Source organism: Alternaria conjuncta (assembly GCF_024043145.1).
Source record: "Alternaria conjuncta strain BMP 0040 chromosome Unknown scaffold_8, whole genome shotgun sequence".
In the NCBI taxonomy this organism is placed as follows: domain Eukaryota; kingdom Fungi; phylum Ascomycota; class Dothideomycetes; order Pleosporales; family Pleosporaceae; genus Alternaria; species Alternaria conjuncta.
In genome coordinates, this window is record NW_026250097.1 from 1,469,249 (window position 1) to 1,492,513 (window position 23,265).

Here is a 23,265-nt window from a genome sequence, read left to right on the forward strand (position 1 = left end):
AGTATCTTCGATTTCCCTTCCTAGATACCAACATCCTCCACGCGCAACAACCCCGATGCCATACCCGCAACAGCCCACGTTCCAAACTTCAGATTCGGATTCCAAGCCAGCGCCGTGATGGCAGTCAGCTCTTCGAAGATACTAATCGATCTTCCCACCTCTGGGTTTCCCCTCTTAGTCGCATTCGCAGATGTACTGTGCGCAATGCCTGTTTGACCAGCCTTGTAGCCTTCGGTGATGCGGACGAGAGGTTGCGAGAGTACTTCTTGCGGTACCTTCTTGGTTCCATCAGCTGATTCTCCGGCTTGCAACTCGGGTACGGTGTCGCCATCAGGCTGCTCAGCTGGTTCGACTTCAGTCATGGTGACATCTTCACCAATCGTGGGCTTGGCTGGCATGCGAACGATCGGTCCTCTCCACTCGTGGACAAACCATTTCTGTTGCCACGGCATGATCTTGTAGTTCGTGATGCGCATAATAGGGTTGCTGGCTTGGATGTCTCCGTCAACTCCACCAATGAGGACGCCAGGGTGGACCGGGCTTGTCGCGACGCGTGTGATACTGTTTTCTAATCGCATGCTGTACAGGTTGTGGTAGTAACGGCGGATGGGCGTGTGTCGCAGAATGTAGTGTTCATCAGGCATGACGAAGGATTGCGTATGCTCGTGCCATGCCTGCGTTAGACAAAGCGTGCGACCGCGTATCGAAGCGGTGGTATCCGCATTCGGGCTTCGTAGGTCGAAGAGGCGCGCGAAACCGTCTGCGGTACTGATAGACAGGAATTGCGGGTTAGACGGCCATCCAGAGGATACTGTGAGAATGTACGTATCTGCCAATTGCTGATAGAACCAGGGTCTGGGGTTGTGATGTGTGGCGTCGGGTGTTCTCAGTGTGCCTGGGCGATCGAGGGACCAAATGCCTACAGTGCCTGCTGCAGTCGCAACTGCGATTGTATGTCCCGACAGCCAGTGTAAGCACGAAGGTACTGTTTGAGGAAATGAAACTTCGAATGCAGCACGTGAAATACGAAGATACGTAGGAGTGTGAGTGTCGGCTTTGGGAGGTGCGGAGATATCCAAGACACGCACTCGTCCATCGGACCAAATCCCTGCAAGCATACCTATAGGCCTGCTACCTGCGTCTTTCGTCTCTTCAGTCATGTCTGTAGCAGCTACCGGGCACCATCTCAGGTGTTTTGGCGCACCCCAGTCTGTGCAGATGACCAGCTCTAGTTGCGGCTCTTTCGACGCATCCAAATCGCCTACATCATCAGCTTCGAACGACCATATCTGAATAGACGCAGGGAAGGGCTCAGTAGGATTGAATGCAGGTGCTTTTGGCTGCTCAAGTGGCTTGGGCTGGTCGCCGCTAGTAGGTCTCTGATCGATGGCGACAGCAAGATATTGGGTGCTGGATTCCTCGTTCGTCGCCCATTGAGCGTCTTGTACCCAAGAACCAAGGTTGAACAGCCAACCGCGTCGCTCTTGATCGCCTGGGAAGGGTTTTGCGATGCTCATGTATGCGCCTCTTGCCAGCGTGTTGACTTGGGGGGTGTTCACCGGACCAGCCAGTACGTTCATGGTGTCCGATCCTGGGGTTATCATGTACTGTTTCGCCTCGTCCGCGGTCAATTTATTCGTTGTCTGCGCTTTTGCAAAAGCATGGCTTCCGGTATTGGCATACCACGTCTTCAAGACTTCATTCTCTTTCTCCCTCGCGCCTTCGGCTTCGAAGAAGCTCCTTCTCAAGCTACCCACCTCAGCATCATCAGGTTTGTTCTTCTTGTAACTCCGGATAGGGAAAGTTTCTTGCGGAAACCAATAGTCCCTCGATTCGAGTACTGGTCTCAGATGGTGTACATCTGGACCAAACAGGTTCTTCAGCCGCGGCTCATGACCGCCGATCTTGTCGAAATCAGGGATACCTCGCGTTCGTAATTGGGTGTCCGTATCGACAACCCGTACTTTGATGCCACCTCCTTTCTTGAATATGACTGGTGACGGGATGTTGTCTGCCATGTCCTTGTAGCGGGGATCATTGTACCGTCGTTTCGGAATAACGTCTGGGGTGGTAGGCACGGCTTGAGGTACTCGCGCATTCCGTGCATCGCGTGCATTGCGTTTTGGAGTTGGTGCAGGGCTTTCGTCGGAATTGGCATGCTCTTCAGATGAGTCCTCTTCCTCCTCTACCACTTCGTCTTCTTCTTCGTATTCAGCCTCCTCCTCCTGGGCATCCGGCATAAAGTCATCACCGTCGTCATCATCGCCGTTTTGGACGGATGGCGTCTGTTTGCCGAAGGGCGCAGAGCCATCCTCGTCTTCATCGAGAAACGAGTATTCATCCTCGACGCGATAGGATTTGCGCGGCTTACCTCGCGACTGCCGAGGTGATGAGTGCTCTGATGCGAGCGTTAGTGGTGTCCACCCTCGTCGAAGATGCAGGTAAAATCGCCAAATGCAGCACTAGCTCCAAGCGGCCTTCGTCATGTAGAGCTCCAGCCATCTTAGATATCGATGAACTCACGCTGAAGCTGGAGTATCGCGTTCTTTTAACGCGTAGCTGGGCCTGTAGAGTACTTCAAATCACATACCTATGGACATTCGAGCACTTAGGTGTGTTGCTGTTGTGACTGACTGGGTGAAGAAAGAGCAACTCGGGCGCGACCAGGAAATCCAGCCCCACCATTAGCGAGGAGCACAGACCTTTCAACCCCGCCATCGCATCCAGATTTTGCTGTCAGAACTCTGATTCACATGCTTATTGGAGACTTGTCTGTGGGAGTGATGTTGGTCGCACACATGCAATTTGCTGTCTATATATTGTTGATTTTTCTTCGATTCTCCAACAAAACGAATCACTTCGGGTAAGCAGCTTTCCAAGCCACTCTCCCAATCACCGTACTAACAACCCTATCGTGGTATGGTCTAGTGGTATGACGTCGCGTTGTGGCTGGCGGACACCTAGTGTCCCGATCCAGATCCGCGCCAGCCTGGGTTCGAGTACGTTCATTCCCTCATTGGTGGTCCTGAGACATTCCTAACATGTCTACAGTTCCCAGTACCGCCAATTAATTGCGACAATCTTTTTTTGCCCTTTCTCTCACCATGGCTATGTGAAGTTGGGCTACGCACATTCTTTTGAACCACGTGTGGGTCAGAAGCACAGCTGCAGAGGTGCAAAGTAAGCAGTATGTTTTTGCCCTCGTGTGCGGGTGTACTTAGAGAATGTGATACGCGAGTGCTACGATAGAGATGCGCCGTCTTTTCATCATGATAGGAAGGTAAAATTTAGAGGCGCTGATGCACGCCTACTAGATATCTCTAGCCAATACATAAGTTTCTACAAGTCTGTACAACTACGGAAACACATGCGTAACTTGACGAGATTGATGCATGTGCGTAAGCGTAGTAACCGGCCAAGACCTGCGGAAAGCGAGAACGCCAACGATGAAGCAAGGCGGGCAGTAAGGTACCGCAGTAGATGTACATGACATGTCGTGAGCGCTGGTGGGTTTACACAATCGAATGACGATACATAACACATCGTCTGTCTTTTCTTGGTAGCGCGCCACATGTTGGTCAGATTTGATGAGAGGAAACCCGGAGGTATCATGTAGTCTTTCCGCGAGCGGTAGTCTCATTCAAATGCAGTGTGAAGACGGAGTTCGACTTTATATCTCATATCTTATTCTCTTCTATCCAAGGGGTATCTACTAACGCCGTGACTAACAAGATAAACTCCGTTGCATCTACTTGCCCACTCTTTTCAGTCGAATTTACCCAGAGCGCGCAATCTCGCTCCGAAGTGAAAGCACAAATCCTACAGCCAGGTCTCAGTCTGTAGAAGAGGCACCAGCCGAGCGGTCGCCAGACGTATCTGAAGAGGATTCTGACAAACGATTAGTACGACTTCGTCTGGTATATCGCTGAACCGACTTACCAGCAGCGTCTTCCGATGAGTTGCCAGTGTTGACGTTGTCGTCTACAAACGCGTCGCCGTCTACAAAGTGTCAGCCATGATAACGCGAGGAGGATACATCAGACTCACGGTGAACTTGCAGCGCGTTGTAAGCATCAGTTGCTGCCCCCGAACCCGTCGCAAGTGCGTTCTCATGAGCGGCAATGTCCTGCATCTGAGCTACGATACCCGCAGCAGGGGGCATAGAGGGGTTGCCAATGGGACCCGGGGGGAGATGAGACTCGGGGATGACCTCGTAGGTCTCTCCGTCGAGGATTGTATATGACAGGCGTGCGTATTCACGGGCTTCATCGACACGGGTCCGGCGGTAGCGTGGGAAGAGTCCGACGCCGTCGACGATATAGTTCTTCGTAATACCAGGGGGCTGGAACATGATGCTCGCCCATGCAGCCTTCTGGGGAGTGCTTCCGTCTCCCGATAGAGGGATCTTGAGGTTGGGGTACGAAGAAGATCCATGGCCAGTGTTCTTGTTGGAATTGCCGCTAGGGGGCGGAGGAGGTGGAGAGGATCCAGCGGCGGCGGACATATCTTCTTTCAGTTGGAGAGTTTGATCGTGGTATATATAACTTCCGTGACATAATTAGTAGAGTAAACAGAGGCAGTGTATCCAAGAGAACTTACTGGGAATTGATGTGTACAAGACTGATATCTCTTCTTGTAGCAGTGGTGTATAGAAAGAAGGAACCATAAACCCGCTCGGAACCACCTACTTATACAACCAAGGCGGTTCTCCTCAGCGGTCACCTTGACCTTTACTCAAAGTCCAGGTGACCTCCCATCACTGCCCCTCACTACGAAAGTGAGAGCGCATTCGCCATAGTGAAGGAGCGCATTGTCGACGGGGTGGTCAGGGGCCACTGCAGCCTTGATATTTGATAGAGACAGCGTGGGAAACGCGGGATTATATGCCTGAAATGGGACCTCGAGCTTGCTACTCGTAGTCGTGTGCTGTGGACGCAAGCATTGGGTTTGCTGAGTGACGGACAAATCAACACGAGGTGCTTCCGAGTTGAGCAATCGCTATCGCAAACTGCAAGACGCTACGGCTGATCGAGGAAGGCGCGATACCCGAGTGGAAGGCGAAGGACGCGGCGAAAAGCAGGAGCGTGATGTCACAACGTATCGTGTACATCAACTTCAGTGTACGTGCCTTACCTCGATTTCAGGCCATTCACTAATTGTACCCAGCAAACACGCATATACTCGGTCACTCATTCTGGAATAAAGTGTTGGTTTTCACGTGTTGTGTGTAGCCATATGTCATTGGTATCTAAGAGGAACACTTCACTCCAATACTCCAGCCGTGATCGAGGATCCATCATGACTACAGTCCATCAAACACCACGCCGATAGACAAGTCCAGTCTAGGAAGGAGCGCCGGCAGGCTCTGAAGCAGAAGTAGCACCGGTACCAAATATACCGTCATTCGTAAAGAAATTCGCATCTAGTCGCGAACTATCAGTATGTAATTGCAGTGTAGTAGGGAAAGTGACTTACCAAAGATGTTTCCTGCAGTCAAATCTGGGAGATCGGGAAGACGTTTCTTAAAGTACTTGATGTCAACGTCTTTGCTATGTGATTAGCAAGTCTGCAAGACGCTCATTAATTTCACAGTCTTACCATAGTAGATCGTATTATTAGAGGCCGCCTCAGCCAAAGCGGCCCTCACACTGATAAACTCCCACGTCGGATCGTTCAGGCGCGACAGAGTGTTCTCAGCTGGATCTCTGGAATACACGTGCAGCGTCTGAGTGACGATGCGACCGTCTTGCAAGAACACGCGGAGTCCCTTGCTGTTGAGGATGGCAAACCCTTTCGTAATGTATGAGGCCACGCACGCCTGAGTAGTCTGTATGATTTCATTGTGGCCCCCATCCAGAGCATAGTGTTTCTCGGAGACCAGGTCGCGTTGAGCCGCGTGGTCAAGCAGTGGGTTCTCGAAAGAATCACCTGCTCTGTTGTCAGGAGTGCCGGGTAGAGACATTTGTGTTTGTCTTTGGACTTGGCGCGTGAGTATGTATGCCTTGGTGAGCAGTAACGCTCCCAGAACAGAGAAAAGGACTCCGCTATATACGGCTGTGGCTTGCTCACGTTTGCTGCCCAGCCGATATATCACAGTCGCATATGGTAAAGAAATGTGCAAGCGCAATGTCAGAACCAATGGGAAAACCAAGCTGAGATGCAGAAAATTACAAGTAACAACAGATACGACGTCGAGTCAAGGAAGGAGACCCTCACAGATGACGTCGCTTCACGTTTACGACTGTTACGCTTCCGATCCTAACGTCCGTTTCGTATGTCCGTGATACTTCTAATTCGAGAGGACATTGTTGAATGGAGATGAAATAGATTCTGAAAGTTTTGAGTCGCTCGTCGGCGACGCCTGGTCGCAACACACTACCATACCGTCGTCAACATAGGCCCAGCCCAAACCCAGCGATGGTGCAGAACATCTAGTAAATATGATATATATACAGCCCTATATGATGGGTATCTAGAAACAAACATACTCCGACTCGTTTGCCGATGATTCTTCATAGCAACGCCACGAGACACACTTATTCTATAGTAGTACACAATCCAGCAAAACCATCCTCCTACGCGCCCTTTGAACCAAACCCATAAGCCCCTTACTTCTTCTCACCATCAACATCCATCGCATCCTCATCTTTCTTAGCACCAACATGGATAACATCGCCATCCTCCTTCCTCGACATCACATGAATAACATCGCCATCATCATCCGCGCCCTCATCTCCAGCAGCCGTCTCAATCCTTTTTCCTTCGGGACTAACTCGATTAGCCGCCAGATTGGGGAAGAGAGGTTTGCCTGCAATAGATACCGATCTACGCAGATTATCATTCTGAACTTCCTGATGAATCTCTTCCACCTCTTCTTCGTCTAGCTCGCTAAGCTCGCTCTCGTCGTCTGCGTCGTCGTGGATGGAAGCGGGTGCGCTGCGTTCGGGCTCGTCGTTGTTGATACTGGCAGATGCGGTCGCTGTACCGCTCTTGTCGAAGGACGGGTGTAGATGTTCGGTGGATGTGCCTGGTCCAGGTGCTGGTTGCGCGACGGCTTCGGGTGAGGCGGCTTGTCCGACGATGGAGGGAAGCGCTGCTTCGCTGGGTGGAGGCGATCGAATAGGCATTGATGTTGGCTGCGTAGCTGTACCTGCGATCTTTTGTACACATGCTTCGGCTCGACGAGCGATCTCCCTACGACCCACTGCCTTGGCTCTTGGTTTTGCGGGTTGCTCAGGCTGCGAGGGCATTTGCGGCATTGACGGTGGGTGCTGCGGCTGAAGCTGGTTGGGATGATACATGTTAAATGGCGTACCGGAACTTCCGTCAGCAGGCCCATCGACCTGAACCTGCATCAATGAGGAGATAGGTACAGCACCTGCAGCTGTTGCGGTTATACCGAAAGGCGATGGTCGAGGCGGTGCAGGCTGCAAGGGCTGCTGTGGTTGCTGCTCCGATTGCAAAGGCGGTAGCGAAGGCCCAATTGAAGTGTACAGCATTGCGTATGCATCGCCAATCAGGTCGTCGATGAGAAGAGGCTTCATCATGCCGTTGTTCAGACGCTTGAGTTCAATGGCATCACGGAGAACATCCAGCACGGGATGTTGAGTCTCTGGGTTCTGACACCACGCTTCCAACCGAAGAGCCAGCGTGTTGAACTCATCGTGGTTGACAGACTTGAAAGCAGAATCTTCTTGGCCCTCAAGTACGTTGCCAATCTTTCGCAGCATCTTGATGTAGCGCAGACATAAGTCTTGCCACAGCTTCTGGTGCTCAAAGAAGTCGGTCTGCTTGCGTCGTACACGCTTAGCAAGAGCTTCGAAGTTGGTTTTGTCGCCAGTGAGATCCAGAAGTTCAATGAAGAACTTGGTATAGCGTGTAGTGTAGACAAAATGTCGGCCGGGCCGCTCATTCTCAGGTTTCCAGACCTGAACAGCCATGGTCTTGGTAAACATTTGCTGCGTAAGCTCATGTTTAGCCTCATTGGCCGATACTGGATCTCTGCCGTTGTCATAGAGAGTATGGGCCACACGAGATATGATGCGATGGTGCCAACTTGACTTGTCGGCCGCTCGCAATGCTTTCAATACCGCGAGTACGTATCGCTGCCAGTCACCGTTGTTCTCCGGAGCTTTGACGTTCTGCGCGTAGGAAGTGTTCGCGAGGATTTCCGCCCCTTTCTCGTGGTCGATGGCTCCCCGCAGGAATAGTTTGTGTGTAATGGAAACAAGCTTGTAATGCGGCTCAAGGACTGGCTCGCCGCTACGTCCCTTCTTTCCTGGGAGTGTTTCGATGGCGCTGATGAATGCGTCCACAACTGACTCCCAGGAAGGACCGCGCGGAAGGGGTAGTGGTGCACCTATTGACTTGGCATATTGCGTCGCACCATCATTTGCCGCCCACATCTTCCAACCACACTTTCCAAGCATGAAGTGATTCCACCACTTGTTCGGATTGCCTTTGATGGCTCTCTTGTAGAGAGTGCTTGCGAATTTCCAAGCAGTGTAGGCATGCAACGGGGCAAATACGACTTCTTTGTATAGAGAGGCGTTCGTTTGTAGGTTGCAAAATCGTTTTTCACTTTCCCGTATCTGGAATGCTTCCATACCGAATGGTTCCCTGGATGAGGCGTACATGCGGTTTCCAAACTCGGTGTACATCTGTGCAATCTTGGTTTGATCGATCGGCGTGATGTTAGCATCGCGGGTAGCGCAGGCTACAGCCATAATGTAGCAATTGATTGCAGCACGCTGGAAATTAACCACCTCGGCACTATTGCTGTTCATCTTGTCTGCGTTCCAAGATACAGCTTCTTCGAGCTGCGTGTCGTTGGCTTGGGCAAGCCGATACCAGGTCTCCCACCGTTCAATGGAGTGCTCCAGGTCCTGCACAAAGAATGCCTGGGCGTAGTTAAGGTCTTCTGTCGGTCCCTGAGTCATACGTTTCTGCGATCGGAATTTGCTCAGCGCGATGTTTCCCATCATGTAGTACCAGCCCTTCGATGCAGCCACAGCTTCGTCAGCAGGAATGTGTTTCGTGGCGAGCGAACCAACGCCTTTCAGACACCCAAACAGTGCCACTGGATTGACGGGCGATTTGAAGTAAGTGGAAATGACTTTGCGGTTAAAGGTGATATCCTCGTTCTGTTTAGGCCGACCAAGAGCAGCATGTACTTTCTCGATGGTACCTTTGAGCTCGGTCTTAGGTAGGTCCTTGAGATCGACCTTAGCAGCTTGCGACATTGCGAAAGGTAAGATGCTGAAGGCAGTCTTCTTATCAAGGACATCTGGCGTAGTTTGAAAGCTCTGACAGTCCAGAGGCTCGACGAAAAGCTTCAATCCATACATATCGTGGAGTACCTGGCAGAGCTCGGTGGCGTGGCTGGGACCATCAACGATATCATCCATGCGAAGTAGCTCGTCCTTCGCAAGCCTCAAGAACTGACGGTTAGAAAGGTGACAGAAGCCACGTACACCAGTCGCATGATGCACATGGCGGATGAAATCGAACAAATCATCAGAAGGAGTAGGGAAAGCCTCTGAATCTTGGGACATGCCGTCTTTGAACAGATGGTACTGCAGGATCCAGAGTCGGAGGTGTATGTCGTCGAGTCTTGACATCATATTGGCGAACGCTGCATTCGGCTGAGATTCTACTCGAGGCACGGTAATGTGATTGACACGAATCAGATCTCGGAGCATGTCTGCTGCTGATATAATATGTAGCAGTTCTGCGATGGCGGACATGGACGATTGGACATGCTCATATGAGAGGCAGGCGAATGGTGCTTCGTCATCTCGGATGATGCGGATTATCTTGACGACCATGTCATCGATAACCCGGTATCGGGTTAAGAGCTTGTGTTGACGGTCTAGCAATGGAAGTTCCTGGAAGTTGGTAGATCTGAGATCTGCTACAAGGGCTTCAATACTTCTAAGGAAGCATGACAAGACCTTTGAAGAATAATCGATGGCTTCGTAAGCCACGCGCAACCTATTCCAGAGGGAGAGTCGGACATTGACATTCGCAGAGTCGAGGAACTTCCGCATTTCCAGAACGGGCGAGGCGCGATCGAGATGCTGTTCTGAGCCAATGCTGACAGTAGGTGAGCTGTGTGTATCAACGCCGTCATGTTCTAAGCCGTCTGGCTTCGGGGAGGTACTAGGGTCGTTTGTGTTCGCAAGCTCCAGTATCGGCTCCAGGCTTTCGATAACCGTTACTGGGTCCTGTTCCTCTTGGTCAAAGACTTTGAGGAAGAAGTCCTTCATACTAATGCGCACGAGTTCTTGATCAATAGCGGCGACTGACAGTTCCGGCATGACGGCGTTGTTCTGTATCTGAATCGTGTGATCGCCCAAAGGCTCAAACATATCTTTCAATTGTGCCATGGCAGACAATACATGTTCCGGCAAAACCTCGTCGTTGACGCTCATTTGAAAGACTGTCGCCCAGATATGGCGCAAACCTAGATCATCAATGCCCTGACCTCGTCTGCAGTCCGGTCGAAGTTGTAAAACCTCCCGCGCGAGCAAAGCCCATCTTTCTAGACGGTCACTCTGGAGGATTTGGGTGCTGGCGTCTACTACACTTTGCGGATGTTTGATAAGAGAGTAGACATCGAGATGCAGCTCGAACAAGGCCTCCACTATCTCTATCTGCGCCTTGTCGAAGGCAGAGAGCTCATATGCCTGAGACCGATGTGTAGCGTCCAGTATCCGCCGATTGAGGCTGTCAACGCGTTCAGCCATGCGCTCGTATATGAACTCGTCAATACGAACAATGACTTGTACAACATTGCGCTTGAGATCCTCCGCCCATCTAAACTGCAGGTAGCTTGACTGATCACTCGGCTGAGTTCCTGTTGTGGAGCAGTAACCTGGAGTAAACAGGGATTCGATCCAGCCGAATGCGACTTCTTCAATCGAAAGCCAACCGTTGTTGACAGACCTTGCGAATGCGTTCAAGCCTTGGTTTTCCAGCAAAGGTTTATTGGAGGCCTGACTCGAACTTGATTTGGAAAAACCCAGAAATGCATTGAGTCCGTGTTCCCTAGTCGCACCGAGGAGATCGAAAGACTCGGAACTGAGAAGGATTTGTGCAGTCTTGACGTGCCCGCTTCGTAGTCCCGTGAAGAAATCACAAGCGGCCTTGTCAATGGGATCCGTAGCAGTCGCGTCAGGGAGCGCCATGACCAGCTTACGCAGCTCATCGGGGTCCTTCATTCCCTCGACACCGAGCTTCGCATACATATCCTTGAGGATTTCGTAGAGGCATGAATCTGCGTATGTGTATGGTTCAAGTTGTACATCAAGCTGTTTACTGGCCTCTTGAGCTGCATTGCCGATTGTCGGTTCAAGAATTGACTCTCGACCCCGAATGCGTTTACTGCGTGACCTTCCACCCTCTGCGGTTTCGGGTAAACCAGCAGAGTCTGTCGATCGTTTGCGCGACGGGACTGGTGCGACATTAGAAGGGCCAACAGGTGCAGCCTCCTCATTCTTGACCTCGCTCTCGGCCTCCTGCTCTTCCATTATGGTATCTTCGCCATCCTTCTCGGGCACGTTCTCCACTTCGGTCGCTGCAGTGTTGGGTTCTTCGATCTGTGGTGACGGGGTCGGAGCGGGCGCAGGTGCGGGCATCAAGGCTTCCTCTACCGGTGCGGGTGGTTCAGACTCGATACGCTCAGGAGTCTCGCTCTCGGGTGGTATGCTGAAGACTATGTTGGAACCAGAAGGCACGTTAGGCGTCATGCCCTGTTGCTCCGAGAGAAACTGCCGTACGATGATATCACCCAGTCCTGCCCAGTCCCACTTGGTCGGAGTCAGAGTCACGCTCTCTGGTGCTACCTTGATGTTGTGTAGGCTTTCGGCGAGGGCGACATCGGCTGGGAGGGGCGCGAACGGAAATGGATTTAGGCGTCTCTTCAGCGTTTCGGAAAGCTTCTTGCGCTTGATGGAGGATAGTGGCGCCTGGCTCAGTGAGACATTATCCTCCAGACGTCCTACAAGCTCGCGCAATTGTTGTCCGGCAAAACCTTCCTCCAACCCAGGAAGTCGTAACAGGCTCTCCCACTGCTCGTCGTTTCCATCCAAGACTGCCTCCAGACAGTAGCGAGTAAGGCGCTTGCTGCCCAGCATAGCCGCGACAGATGCCGCACGCAGCCAGAGATCCAGATCGGTGTCTTCCTTATCCAAAGCCTCGGCAAAGTAGTTCAGGGCGCCACGTGTGTTGTTCCATGCCTCCATCTGCGGCGACACGCCACTCGTCGCAATCCAATGCTGCATCGCCTCAAGCAGAAACTGGCCATGGTTCTTGTATGACAGGTGTAGTATTTGCTGGAGTGTGTTGGGGGCACTATCAGCAGCGCCTGTAGACTGGACGGGGCCTGCCTCGTAGTCATCCTCTAATATGGTGTCGAACACCAGGTCTTCGCCAAAGACCTCATGTCGCTGGTATTCGGAGAGAGATTCGGCGTATTTGAAAATCTCTGATTCGAAGAGAGCTTTGTAGGCTGCGGCGGTCTTGTCGAACGACGGAGGGCCTTCGGAGTGGTATTTGAGGGCGGTTTGGTACAGTTTCAGCGCCTCTTCGATCTGAATCTCCTGGGTATCGTCGACTTCTTCTTCGGCGGTCTCCTCGGGGAGCTCGACATTGTAGGGATGCCATGTAGAGGCCTTCGACTGCGGCATGTGAGCGGGCATGGTTGAAAATGCCCGGGTTGTACTTACCATGATGCGAGATGTGCGTGGTTGTAGGCAGTTGGGAAAGGCCGACAGGCGAATGAGAGACGTTTCACAGCATTGGTGGTACAGACCCTGAGCAGCAGGCAACCATGGAAGGCGCGACGATGGTGTGGACAAAGAAGGTGGGATGCGACTGGGCTGTGGCCTATGACACGTCGTGAGGCCTCGGTGTGACGCGACGCGACAGTGAATGATGGAGCGCAGGGATGCCCCGTCTTGGCAGCTGCGGTCCTCCGCGATGAGCTACCGTGCCTGCCCTCCATACTCAGCAAGGACACCGAAACCCTGACAAACATCCGCCCAGGCTGTGAAGTGTATACCAAGCCCCTCCGCCAGCAACCTGCCCCCGCCATAGCATCCTCTTCACCGCCATCGTCCCCCCGCGTTTGCGGCGCCAATTGAAGCCATGGTCACTTCGCCAGCTGTTCCCGAGTACGCGCAACCTACTAGCTTTCAATCTACACATGTTTTACATATGCGCCCACCTGCATCCTTGCTGCTATTTTCGAGTCACAACACATCATCATGGCGCATTTCTGCTGTAATCTCTTCTAATACCGCTCTAGAATCTACGAGGACGAGCTACACTCCGCAATCGAAGCGCGCTCGGAATCTCTGCAGACCCTACGAGAGCTGGGCCCGCCAGATCTGGTCCACCTGATAAAGCAGCCCATCAAGAATGCGACAAAACAGGTCCGTAGTACCTTCGACCGCACAGTGGCCGCGAACCCAATTTGACATGTGATTAGATTGGCGTCTACCACCACGTATCCGGCGTAGACGCTTCCTCGTCTGCCAGCTTGGCAGCCTACATCAACACCCTCACATACTCTGCGCACGATAAGCAAAACAAGGTCGTCTCTGGGCTGTATTGGTAGGGGAATGTCTTCTTGCGGCGCTGGCAATTGCTGACCGAGCAGCTGCTACAATGCCTTCTCACGGCTGGACATGCGCGTGCAGGTCTACATCCCTGGCACTGTGGAGAGCTACTGCATCGATGAGCGCGGCGACAAACGAGTAGCCACCGACGAACTCTGGCTAGAGACCTACCTGTGTAGCGTACTGCGCGCATATTCTTATGCCGACGATGGCTCCGGCGACACGATCAAGAAGATCGTTGGTGTGCGGAGATTCAATCCCATCACAAGTACCGAGAGCGAGCACAAGTTTCTGGATGCAGCAGAGCGCCTGTTCTTCAACGGTATGACATTCGCTTGCATGATGACATCTCCGCTAACGCAATTCAGGCTGGCAATTAGGATCTGATCCCGAGATTCAAGTCCCAAATCTCGTCTCGAACCACTTGACTACGGGTCTTCTCGACTACATTCATACCACCGGTAGATATACTTCAGGCATCAATCTGTTCGAGAAATTGCGAACTCGCGATCCGGAGATCTCTTCCCTACTGGCGCGGGTATACATCGAGGCAGATGAGGAGGTGCAGGCAGTCCAACTGCTACACGAGGCCATCCAAGAACTGCCCATGGATTACTCTCTGCTCGACTGCCAAGCCGAGTTCTGCAACAAGAAGGGCCGCGGCGACCTGGCGCTTGAGATTGCTAAGAGGAGCGTTGTGTCTGCACCTAGTGAGTTTGGCACATGGGCGCGCTTAGCAGAGATATACGTCAGCCTCGAGCAGTGGGACATGGCATTGTTGACTCTCAACTCATGTCCCATGTTCACCTACCAGGACAAGGACGCACCACGGATGCCCGAGCCACAACGAGTCTTTCTGCCTGTCATGCCAGAAGCCATGTGCGACGAGATTGAAGATTCCAACATCGACGATATGGAGCTTGTGCACCCAACTCTGAGGAAGCTGCACGCTGCGGGTTTCAAGGGTACCTTCCTCAAAGCCTACATTCTGCTGACCGAGATTACAAAGAAGATTGGCTGGGATCAACTACTCAAGATACGAAGCCAAGTCTTCGTCATGGAGGAGGAATACCGCCATGAAAAGACCGCACAGCAACCGCATTCTCGCAGCGCCAGCACAACAGCGCTCCGTTCTCCTTCTCCAAACACACACGCCCAGCAAACAAATGGTGACCATGGCGAAGTCGAGGAACGTTCCTCCGCTGAGATATCCAACACGAACGGCGAATCATCGTCTGCGGCCGCCGAAGCAGTCAACGATCTCGAGAAGCCCATGCACACTGTCGCCTCTGAAGTTGTGAAAGCCGGCAGCGAAGACCCTCACGCACACGACGCCGCGAACAACGGCAACCCCTCGCAACCAAACTACACACACTTCCAGAACAAGCGCCTCTGCGAACGCTGGCTCGACAACCTCTTCATGGTCCTGTACGAGGATCTGCGCGTATACACAATATGGCGAACTGAGATGGCGCAGTACAGGCAACAACAACTTCTATACAAGAAGAGCAGTGAGGAGTGGGAGATCCTGGGTGAACTCGCCGAGAGACTGCACCACACAGAGGAGGCAGTGGAAGCGTATGAGAACTGTCTGCAAATCAAGTTCTCGCCGAAAGCCATGAGAGGCGTACTGAAACTAGGCGAGGAGAGGAAACAAGTCAGGGACGTTACAGCCGCGTTGATCAGACTGGTCACTTGGCAGTACCGATGGTACTCTGAGGTAAGTCAACCTTCACCCCTTCAACAAGATGACGAAACTAACATACTCCCAGTTCTCACCCTCCCTCCTCTACACCATCCGCAAACTTATCGAAGAAGAAGGCGCCGTCAAAATCCGCAGCATCATCCAGGGTACCTCGCTCCCCCAGCACGTCCTCGATCTCACACACCAATATGCCGCGCTTTGTGCGGCATTTAGGAGCAGCGGTAGCGATGGTTAGAAGCCTTCGCCTCTCAAAATCTATGGCTATACCAACAACAGTCTTGACCTTCAGGGACGTACCTGGAAGGACGAGAAGGCGAAGTGGTTGGCTGCAGGATAGCTTTGTGCTAGTGTGTGTGTGTGCGTGTGTGTGTTAATGCATGGAAGCGTTGGTGTTGGAGATGGTGAATATTAGACCGTTAATTGAGTCCATTGCCCTCTTCATGAAACGTCTTGATAACTGTGTACATGCTCTGCGTGTATCACTTCAGTGTCTGGATACTTCGTCGGGGGAAGAGTCGATTGGCATTCATTTATCCTGCTTCACTGAGAATCTCATGACCATCCACACGTGACATGCCGTTCTCCATGTTCTTGCAACCAATGTATTCATTTTGTATCGTCACAAGCCGGGGGATCGTACCAGGCAGCCGTTGCGCGCCATGTCACGTAACCTCGTCCTTAAGGAGATAGATAGTAGACAGTAGAAGACCCCATGTAAAAGCCCAGGATGAACACCGCTCCATGCTCCCCCATACACCGCTCCATCTTTCTCCTCTCCAAGCCCAAAAGCGATACCGCTTAACGGTAAGACTTCTGGTACCTGGCGCGCGCACCTGGACCGCCGAACTTCTTGGGCTCGCACCGCCTGTTGTCGGCAACGAGCAGTGTGCGGTCGTACTGGATCAGGGCCTGCTTGAGCTGGTTCTTCGAGTGCTCGTCGACGTACTTTTGGTAGTAGGCGATGATGGATTTGGCGATGGCTTGGCGGATGGCGTAGACTTGCGAGGTGTGTCCACCACCGGAGACGCGGACGCGGATGTCGACATCGGCTGCCCATGTTGTTAGTATTTTGCCCGTAGTTCCTTCGCAGCTTCCTCCCTGGGGCTTCGTGTGTGCGTACCGAACTTGTCAACACCGAGGATGAGGATGGGCTCGTAGACCTTGAATCGCAAGATCTCGGGCTGGACGAGGGAAAGAGGCTTTCCGTTAACCTTGACGAGACCCTTTCCGGCCTAGAATTTCATCGTAAGTATGCTGTTCGGTTGCGCGTTCGATCGTGGCATTCCGTGTGTACCTTGCAGTGGGCGACAGCTGTGGGCGGTATTGTTAGCCTTGTTCTTCTTCTTGCTCTGAGGTGTCGGGCGGCGGGCTTTGCGTACCAGTCGCGGTCTTCTTCTTGCCGAAGCATTGCACGCTCTGGGAGGCCATGTTGGGCGACTGTGGAATGTGCGTGCGGTTAGTACGGGTGGGCGTGGTCGGTTTGGCTGTCGTCGATGGGTGGAAGTTACCCGACGATGTTGCATGTCGAAATTCAGTGGGCGCACGGACCCGCTATCCCTGTAAGCGATTAGCGTCGCGGCGGGCTAGCGCCGTCAACTCCAGAAGCCGCGCATCTTCAACCTCGCCACCAGCATTTTCAAATCTTGATCTAGAGCAACTTCTTGCTGGTGGTTTTTCCTTCTACGCTAGCGCCTCTTCTTCTACGTCGCGAGTGTGTGAGTCACCGTAACTTGCACAACTACATTGGCGAGGCAGCATTTAACAAGGGTTGCCGACACCATATATAATTTTAATTCGTCAGTTGGGAGAGTAGAGGCTACACAGCTCGCTGCGCCGCACCTACGGAGAGCCCTGGGAATAGTTTAGTGTTCTTACTGAGTCTTTTTTGCTGAAACTCACATCGGTCGTTTCCATCGCAAAGCCGGTTCATCGTCACGCACCTAGATTTCCAACTGGCATATTAGTGCCGAGATCCAGGCATGTCGAATCGTCTTCAACAATCCCAGGGAGCAGTTCCTGAGGGTTCGTCTCACCACCTCTATGTCTTTGGAAGTAACGGAGAAGGTCAACTAGGAATACCAGCAGCGGAGATAGTCAGTACTCCAACTCAAGTTCTTCGTTTTACAACCACCGGCAGCCCTTTTCCTCTTGATAAGATAAAATACATAAGAGGTGGCGATAATCATACACTGTTTCTCACTACAACCGGCGTAGTCTACGGGGTTGGTGACAATCGCAAAGGTCAGCTGAAAAGGGAGAAATCCCCACCTCGACTCGAATTGTTTCATATATTGGGCCTTGATAACAGCTTCGCGGCCGCTACATGCGAGTCGTCAGCTTCCGTCCAGCACGTCGGCGACCTTCCATACAGCGCGATCAAAATACACGGTTCTAACAGCTGGGGTGAGCTTGGCTTATACGACGAAAGCTATGTCCAGTCTCTGCGCACATCTGAGGAGACCTTTGCCCACATTCTGCTTTCAAGCAAGGTAGCTGATCTTGCAGCTGGAGTTTGGCACTACGTCGTCATAATGCAAGATGGTTCGGTCTATGGTTGGGGGAAAGGTCGACTCGGCCAACTCGGAGATGCGCTTTTGAACTGCAAAGTCGGGGCGCCTACCAAGATCGAAGGGATACCGTTTAAACCCAAGAAGGTGGTATGTGGCAAAGACTTCACATACCTAGTCAGTGATCCAGCTGAGGGTAAACACCATCTCCTCGGCAAAGACAAGTTCAACATCATCTCGAACATGCCCGAACATGTCAAGAATTGGAAAGACATCGGCGCGACATGGCACGCCATCTTTGTACTATTCGACGATGGCACTCTTACCGCGTGGGGTAAAGAGAACATGTGGAAGCTACTACCGCCCAACCTGCCGCTTTTGGACAAGATTGCCGTTGGGTCGGATCACATCCTCGCTGTGACGAAAGAAGGCAAATTAATATCGTGGGGCTGGGGTAAACATGGGAACTGTGGCGACCTGTCGAACATTGGAGTTGAGATGAAGAACGATATGGTCAGCGGATTTTGGAATGAAATCAGCATACCGGGAGAGATTCAGACGATAGGAGCCGGATACTGCACCAGTTTCGTGGTTACGAAACAAGGTTGAAGATCCGCTAATCACAAGAGTATCACTATAATCTACGAGTACCAACGTTGCGATCATTCCTCCAAGTACAGCAGCTCCAGGGCTTCGTCAAACACCAAACTCAACAACTCAGTAACCCTCCCTAACCAAACTCCACTCCGCGACCGTCCCCCCATCGGTAGCATTCTCAGCAAATAAATTCCCACTAATACCCAAATGTGCATACCGTCCGCTCCAAACGCTTTGCTCAAGAGTAACGTTCGTCTGATTCCCAATATACGTCTTGATCTCGTACGCAGTGACTGGATCCCAAGGCGCACTTATTTTGACCTCTCCTGCTGTTACCTTCCTCACATCTTCATCGAGCTCTGAGTTGGGTTGGCTTTCGAATGGAGGGAATGTGGTGTTGGAGAAGTAAACTTCGAAGTGTGAGGGTGGCTGGTTGCCCCAATCCATTACGACCTTGTTGATGGGGTAAAAAGATGAATCGCCGAGATCTACGGTCAAGTAGCTGGTGATGTTTGCAAGTTCGGGTTGCCATTTCGTGCTTGCAGCGCCGTCGATAGCCGCGATAGGGAACTGGCCAGGTTTGTTGCCCTGGGATGATGGGAGCAGAGCTTTGCATTGGAGGATGTTACCGCCGACTGTGAGTATTTCACCCATTGGTCGGTTGCGGACTATGAGTGGCTCATCGCCGAGTTCGTACGTTGTGTTGTCGCGGTTACTGCGGGTACCGATCGTAACGGGGATGGGCTTGTCAAAGTATGTCGCGTTCGCCGAGGGCAGGGTATAATTGTCCCGTGGCAGACGTGTCAAAGTCGTGTGCGTCGAGTTGGAAGTAGCGTTGATACCATGTCCCATCCAGTAGAAGGTACGGTAGTTCAGATATGGGATCTGCGGCGGCAGCGTGGGGTCGACATCCAGCCTGTCGTAGTACAAACCGAGACCGAGATATCCGAAGATACCAACGCGATTAGTTCCTCCCATACCGGTCAAAAATGGAAAGGCTGGGTGCGTTCCTCCGTTTTCGTCGACGTTGTCGATAAGTTGTTCAGAGTATTGGTACCATGGTGCGCGGACGTATGGCGAGGACGAGTAAACGTCGTAGGTAAAGCTCGAGCAGCCGGATGGCGAGACTTCGTTTGCGACGACGGCAAAAGAAGAGTATGTCATGGCAGGGCCATCGAGAGACTGCTTCGCCGCGTAGTAGTCCAGGTTGGCTAAGCTGTATGGATTGGGGTAATGTAGTAGGTCGTCGACCAGAACAACGTCTGAATAAAAGTTATGATTAGTGACTCACCTGTCAAAGAGGTGGATGTTACTTACCAGCTTGCTTAACCGCTACTGACCCATTCATTCCAGTGTACTCAACAATGATGCCAGCATTCTCGTTGATTGGAATTTGCATATTGGATGCCTTGTCTGCCCAGCTAGCATTAGGGCTGCGTCCAAACCAGCTGTTGAACTCGTTCGTCTCGAGGAAATGACGTTGCATGAGTGCAGTGGTAAAAGCAATGTTGTTGACCTGGTTGGCGTATTCGTCCGGGTCCGTAGCATTCCAGAGCTCGTATGCGCCAGATGTTTCGTTAAAGTCCAGCAATTGGCCAAAGAAATGCGCAATGGCATTCGAAATGGGAAGGAGGGTGTCGTTGAAGTATTCTCCATCTCCGGTGATGATTAAGTGATTGTTGAGTGCAAGGCTAATGTCGCCGTTCAGATGGTACTCATAGTCGAAGCACGCGCCAGTCCCTGTGCAGTTGCCAAATCGCCCGCTCGTCCAAGGATATACAGCCCCTCCAGGTGTAAATCTACCTGTCTGGTTCTTGCTCGATTGGTACGCAGTGTCGACGTTGCGTTGCGCTTGATCGAAGTGCTCTACGCGGTACTTAATGACATTTTGAGCGTGTTGCGGATGCGACACTTGGACTCCCGGGGCCATCCATACATCTGCATCCCAGAATATCATACCACCATAGCAGTCTGAGCCCAACCCACAAACGGGAATACTGTAGATGTCCAGCTTTGTATTGTTGTTGGCTGCAGCCACAGCATTAGGTCCGACCATATTCGATAACAGGTAGAATGGGTTGGTTCGTGCCATGATATGCAGTGTTCGTACGTCTGGATCCTCTGGGAGAGATCCGTTCGGTAGGTGGTAATCATCGACCGAGTCTGGTGTTAGTATGGACTCCCACTCTTCAATGTGAGAATGCAACAGCTTGTAGTAACCCTCTTCGGCACCAGATAGCGAAGCATCGCGTGCTACACTCTGTGGGTCTGGGAAAGCGTCTGTGGATGCGACTCCGATGAACTTGGTGACTTCGGTGGGACGAAAGGCGACCAGCTCGACCGGGAGAGACTGCGCAATGGTTGAGCCATTACCGCCACTAAAGATGCCCCCAGCTACTTCAGTGCGAGCTGTAAGGTTGACCCAGTCGCTACCACTTAGAGTCGAGTATACATAAGCCTTTACGTCGGTGATGTTTCCCGGGCTGACAGCGGACCATATTGTAGGCGTATCTTCTTCGAACTTCTTCTCAACAAAGTCCGAGCGAACCGCGCAGTCACCGTCAAGCACGTCGTACACCGTCACATTGAGGTCGCGTGTCGCAGTAAGCCTCAGCCTGACTGCTGCTTTATTGACATAAAGCTTGTGCACGAACATCTGATAGTCCACATCAACTGTCCCATCTCCGGAACCCCCAGGCCGCCAATTGTATCGCCAGCTTGCAATTCCAGCTTTTACATCTAGACTCGATACGAAATCCGAAATGTGACCGGGGTTGACTGATGCATTCAGAAATTCGCCGTTAGCCTCTACAACGATACCACTAGCATGTGGGATGCCAGCAGTAAAGCTCTCCCACCCATACTGATACAGCCAAGGGTAGTTCGTTCCGTTTGTTCGTGGCTGACTATTCCAGAAGCCTGCGATGGTCGAGAAAGCTTGTCGTCTGCTGAACAGCGGCCACCCACTTATAACGTCGCCGTCCACTGGCTCATCCACTTCGAAAAAAGGTCCTGCAGATGCTACATTGATGCCAAAGTAGCCGTTCGCAAGCGTTAGGCGGGATTGGTAGTGGCCTTGATCCAGGGCATGTGTCGCTATAACCCAATTCTGGTCATCCCATGTTACGTCCTTGAATTGTTCATGTTCGCTGCTGGTAGAGCAAAGAACTAAGCGGGTTGAAGCTAAAAGCGCAACGGTAGCTCGACGGAGGTTTGTCGATAGCATGTCCTGCTATCGAGAGAAGAGTATGATCGTGATAACGGAGCAGCATCCGGCGTGGTTAAGGCACGTCGGCCTTAAAGCAGTTCTAAAACAAGGTACAAAGCCATGCCGATCAAGCATTATTGGCACTAGAGACTTCCACGGGACGCGACCCGTTCGTCTCTCTTACCTTTTTCTACACCGCTAGGCACGGGCTAGCTGCTGCGATCGCTCGTCATACGCTCCTTTTGCGGGCGCTAACTGAGTCGCCCAGCATGCTTGCGCGACAGCTTCGTAGCTTTATTCAATGTTCATCAGGTAGCGAGAGAGTCTGGGAAGGATGTGGTTGAACAAAGGTTTGATGCGTCGTTGTGGTTCTTGGCAAATGATGAGGACGCGTCGATTTCGAGCACCACAGGCGATTAGAGCCGAAGCTGTCGGGATCGTGCGCCTGTGACGTCACGGCTGACATCCCAACGAAGCCCTGGATACTAAACTTGTCGCCTTATCGTTCATCGGATGCCAAATAGTGCCGATCGCATCAAATCAGCAATGTTCCCAGGAGCTGTTCTATCGCGAGACTTTGGAGCTGGCCGTGAGCTTGCGGTTAGGCCGCCCACTCGGTGAGTGGCTGAGTCGCGCCATCACGAAGCGTAAGCATAAGGCATTCTCAGCTGAATGACAGCTATCCACACTCCACCCACCATGGCCCGGCGCATCGCGTCAAAGCTCAGAAGACGCGCCAGGAAGACTAAGAAAGAAATCTACCTCCCTCTCGATGCTGCGACGCGTGCAATCCGTGTGTTACACCTTCACCCTGGCGCCGGGGAGGATGACATTCGCGCAGAGCTCCAGGCCTCTTCCATTGACGATATTCGAGGGCGCTATGTCGCAATTTCGTACACGTGGGGTTCCGAAGGCGTCGCTCGCCAGGTTCTGATAACGTGCAACGGGAAACCTGTTTCTGTTTCTGAGAATCTTTCCACGGCTTTGCGCAAACTTCGACAACCTGACCATGAGGTTCTGCTCTGGGCAGACGCGCTGTGTATTAACCAAGCAGATGCTTCGGAGAGAACTAAACAAGTTGGCTTGATGGGTGATATATACAGCAACAGTCGCGAGACGATCATATGGCTTGGCGAACCATCGCTCGGTGAGGATATTGGCTCCCGCTTTCTGAAAGGCAATGCTTCCGAGATAGCGTGGACAGGTGATTCCACAGACAGCGACCTGCGGAAGGAGTTTATGCTCGATTTTGAGCACACGTGTAAGGTAGCACCGTTGGTCGCATTGGCAGACACACCCGCGGCGAACACAGGGCCGGATATTTTCGGTGCGTTTTGTCTAATCCAGGACTTTGCCGAAGACATCTCGTACCCTCTACTCAATTTGCTGGATCGGAACAAAGCCACTATATCGGAACGCATCGAATATCCTAGGAGACATGGCCTGATTGCGACAAACAGCCGTTGGCATGGGTCACAGTCTCTTAGGGTATGGGACGGTCTCGCAAGATTAATGAATAGGGCTTGGGTGATTATCCACGTTGTCTTCATTTGGTCTGAACTGACAGTAGAATTGGCAGTGGCAGCGCATTTGGGTCATCCAAGAGACCGTACTCTCGAAAGACGC

General features: G+C 52.2%; 8 protein-coding genes across 8 annotated transcripts; 2 read left to right on the forward strand and 6 right to left on the reverse strand.

The window, feature by feature from the left end:
* Positions 1–20: 20 nt before the first annotated feature.
* On the reverse strand, positions 21–2,600 carry J4E85_006302 (uncharacterized protein; the record flags this gene model as incomplete). The annotated part of the gene is made up of 3 exons (XM_051470542.1): positions 21–943; positions 1,121–2,398; positions 2,591–2,600. The coding sequence occupies 3 exons, from the start codon at positions 2,598–2,600 to the stop codon at positions 21–23; spliced, it is 2,211 nt and encodes a 736-aa protein (XP_051326030.1).
* Positions 2,601–3,832: 1,232 nt separating this feature from the next.
* On the reverse strand, positions 3,833–4,504 carry J4E85_006303 (uncharacterized protein; the record flags this gene model as incomplete). The annotated part of the gene is made up of 3 exons (XM_051470543.1): positions 3,833–3,888; positions 3,940–3,999; positions 4,048–4,504. 3 exons carry the CDS (start codon positions 4,502–4,504, stop codon positions 3,833–3,835), a joined length of 573 nt encoding a protein of 190 aa, XP_051326031.1.
* A 918-nt stretch (positions 4,505–5,422) lies between these two features.
* On the reverse strand, positions 5,423–5,962 carry J4E85_006304 (uncharacterized protein; the record flags this gene model as incomplete). The annotated part of the gene is made up of 3 exons (XM_051470544.1): positions 5,423–5,433; positions 5,476–5,544; positions 5,599–5,962. 3 exons carry the CDS (start codon positions 5,960–5,962, stop codon positions 5,423–5,425), a joined length of 444 nt encoding a protein of 147 aa, XP_051326032.1.
* A 646-nt stretch (positions 5,963–6,608) lies between these two features.
* J4E85_006305 (uncharacterized protein) lies at positions 6,609–12,701 on the reverse strand (the record flags this gene model as incomplete). Its single annotated transcript, XM_051470545.1, has 1 exon — positions 6,609–12,701. One exon carries the CDS (start codon positions 12,699–12,701, stop codon positions 6,609–6,611), a length of 6,093 nt encoding a protein of 2,030 aa, XP_051326033.1.
* A 448-nt stretch (positions 12,702–13,149) lies between these two features.
* Positions 13,150–15,562, forward strand: J4E85_006306 (uncharacterized protein; the record flags this gene model as incomplete). Its single annotated transcript, XM_051470546.1, has 6 exons — positions 13,150–13,175; positions 13,310–13,436; positions 13,493–13,617; positions 13,664–13,944; positions 13,991–15,342; positions 15,395–15,562. The coding sequence occupies 6 exons, from the start codon at positions 13,150–13,152 to the stop codon at positions 15,560–15,562; spliced, it is 2,079 nt and encodes a 692-aa protein (XP_051326034.1).
* A 563-nt stretch (positions 15,563–16,125) lies between these two features.
* Positions 16,126–16,755, reverse strand: J4E85_006307 (uncharacterized protein; the record flags this gene model as incomplete). The annotated part of the gene is made up of 4 exons (XM_051470547.1): positions 16,126–16,376; positions 16,448–16,559; positions 16,622–16,638; positions 16,707–16,755. The coding sequence occupies 4 exons, from the start codon at positions 16,753–16,755 to the stop codon at positions 16,126–16,128; spliced, it is 429 nt and encodes a 142-aa protein (XP_051326035.1).
* A 1,103-nt stretch (positions 16,756–17,858) lies between these two features.
* Positions 17,859–18,443, forward strand: J4E85_006308 (uncharacterized protein; the record flags this gene model as incomplete). The annotated part of the gene is made up of 1 exon (XM_051470548.1): positions 17,859–18,443. One exon carries the CDS (start codon positions 17,859–17,861, stop codon positions 18,441–18,443), a length of 585 nt encoding a protein of 194 aa, XP_051326036.1.
* A 108-nt stretch (positions 18,444–18,551) lies between these two features.
* Positions 18,552–21,657, reverse strand: J4E85_006309 (uncharacterized protein; the record flags this gene model as incomplete). Its single annotated transcript, XM_051470549.1, has 2 exons — positions 18,552–19,693; positions 19,749–21,657. The coding sequence occupies 2 exons, from the start codon at positions 21,655–21,657 to the stop codon at positions 18,552–18,554; spliced, it is 3,051 nt and encodes a 1,016-aa protein (XP_051326037.1).
* Between the last annotated feature and the right edge of the window lie 1,608 nt (positions 21,658–23,265).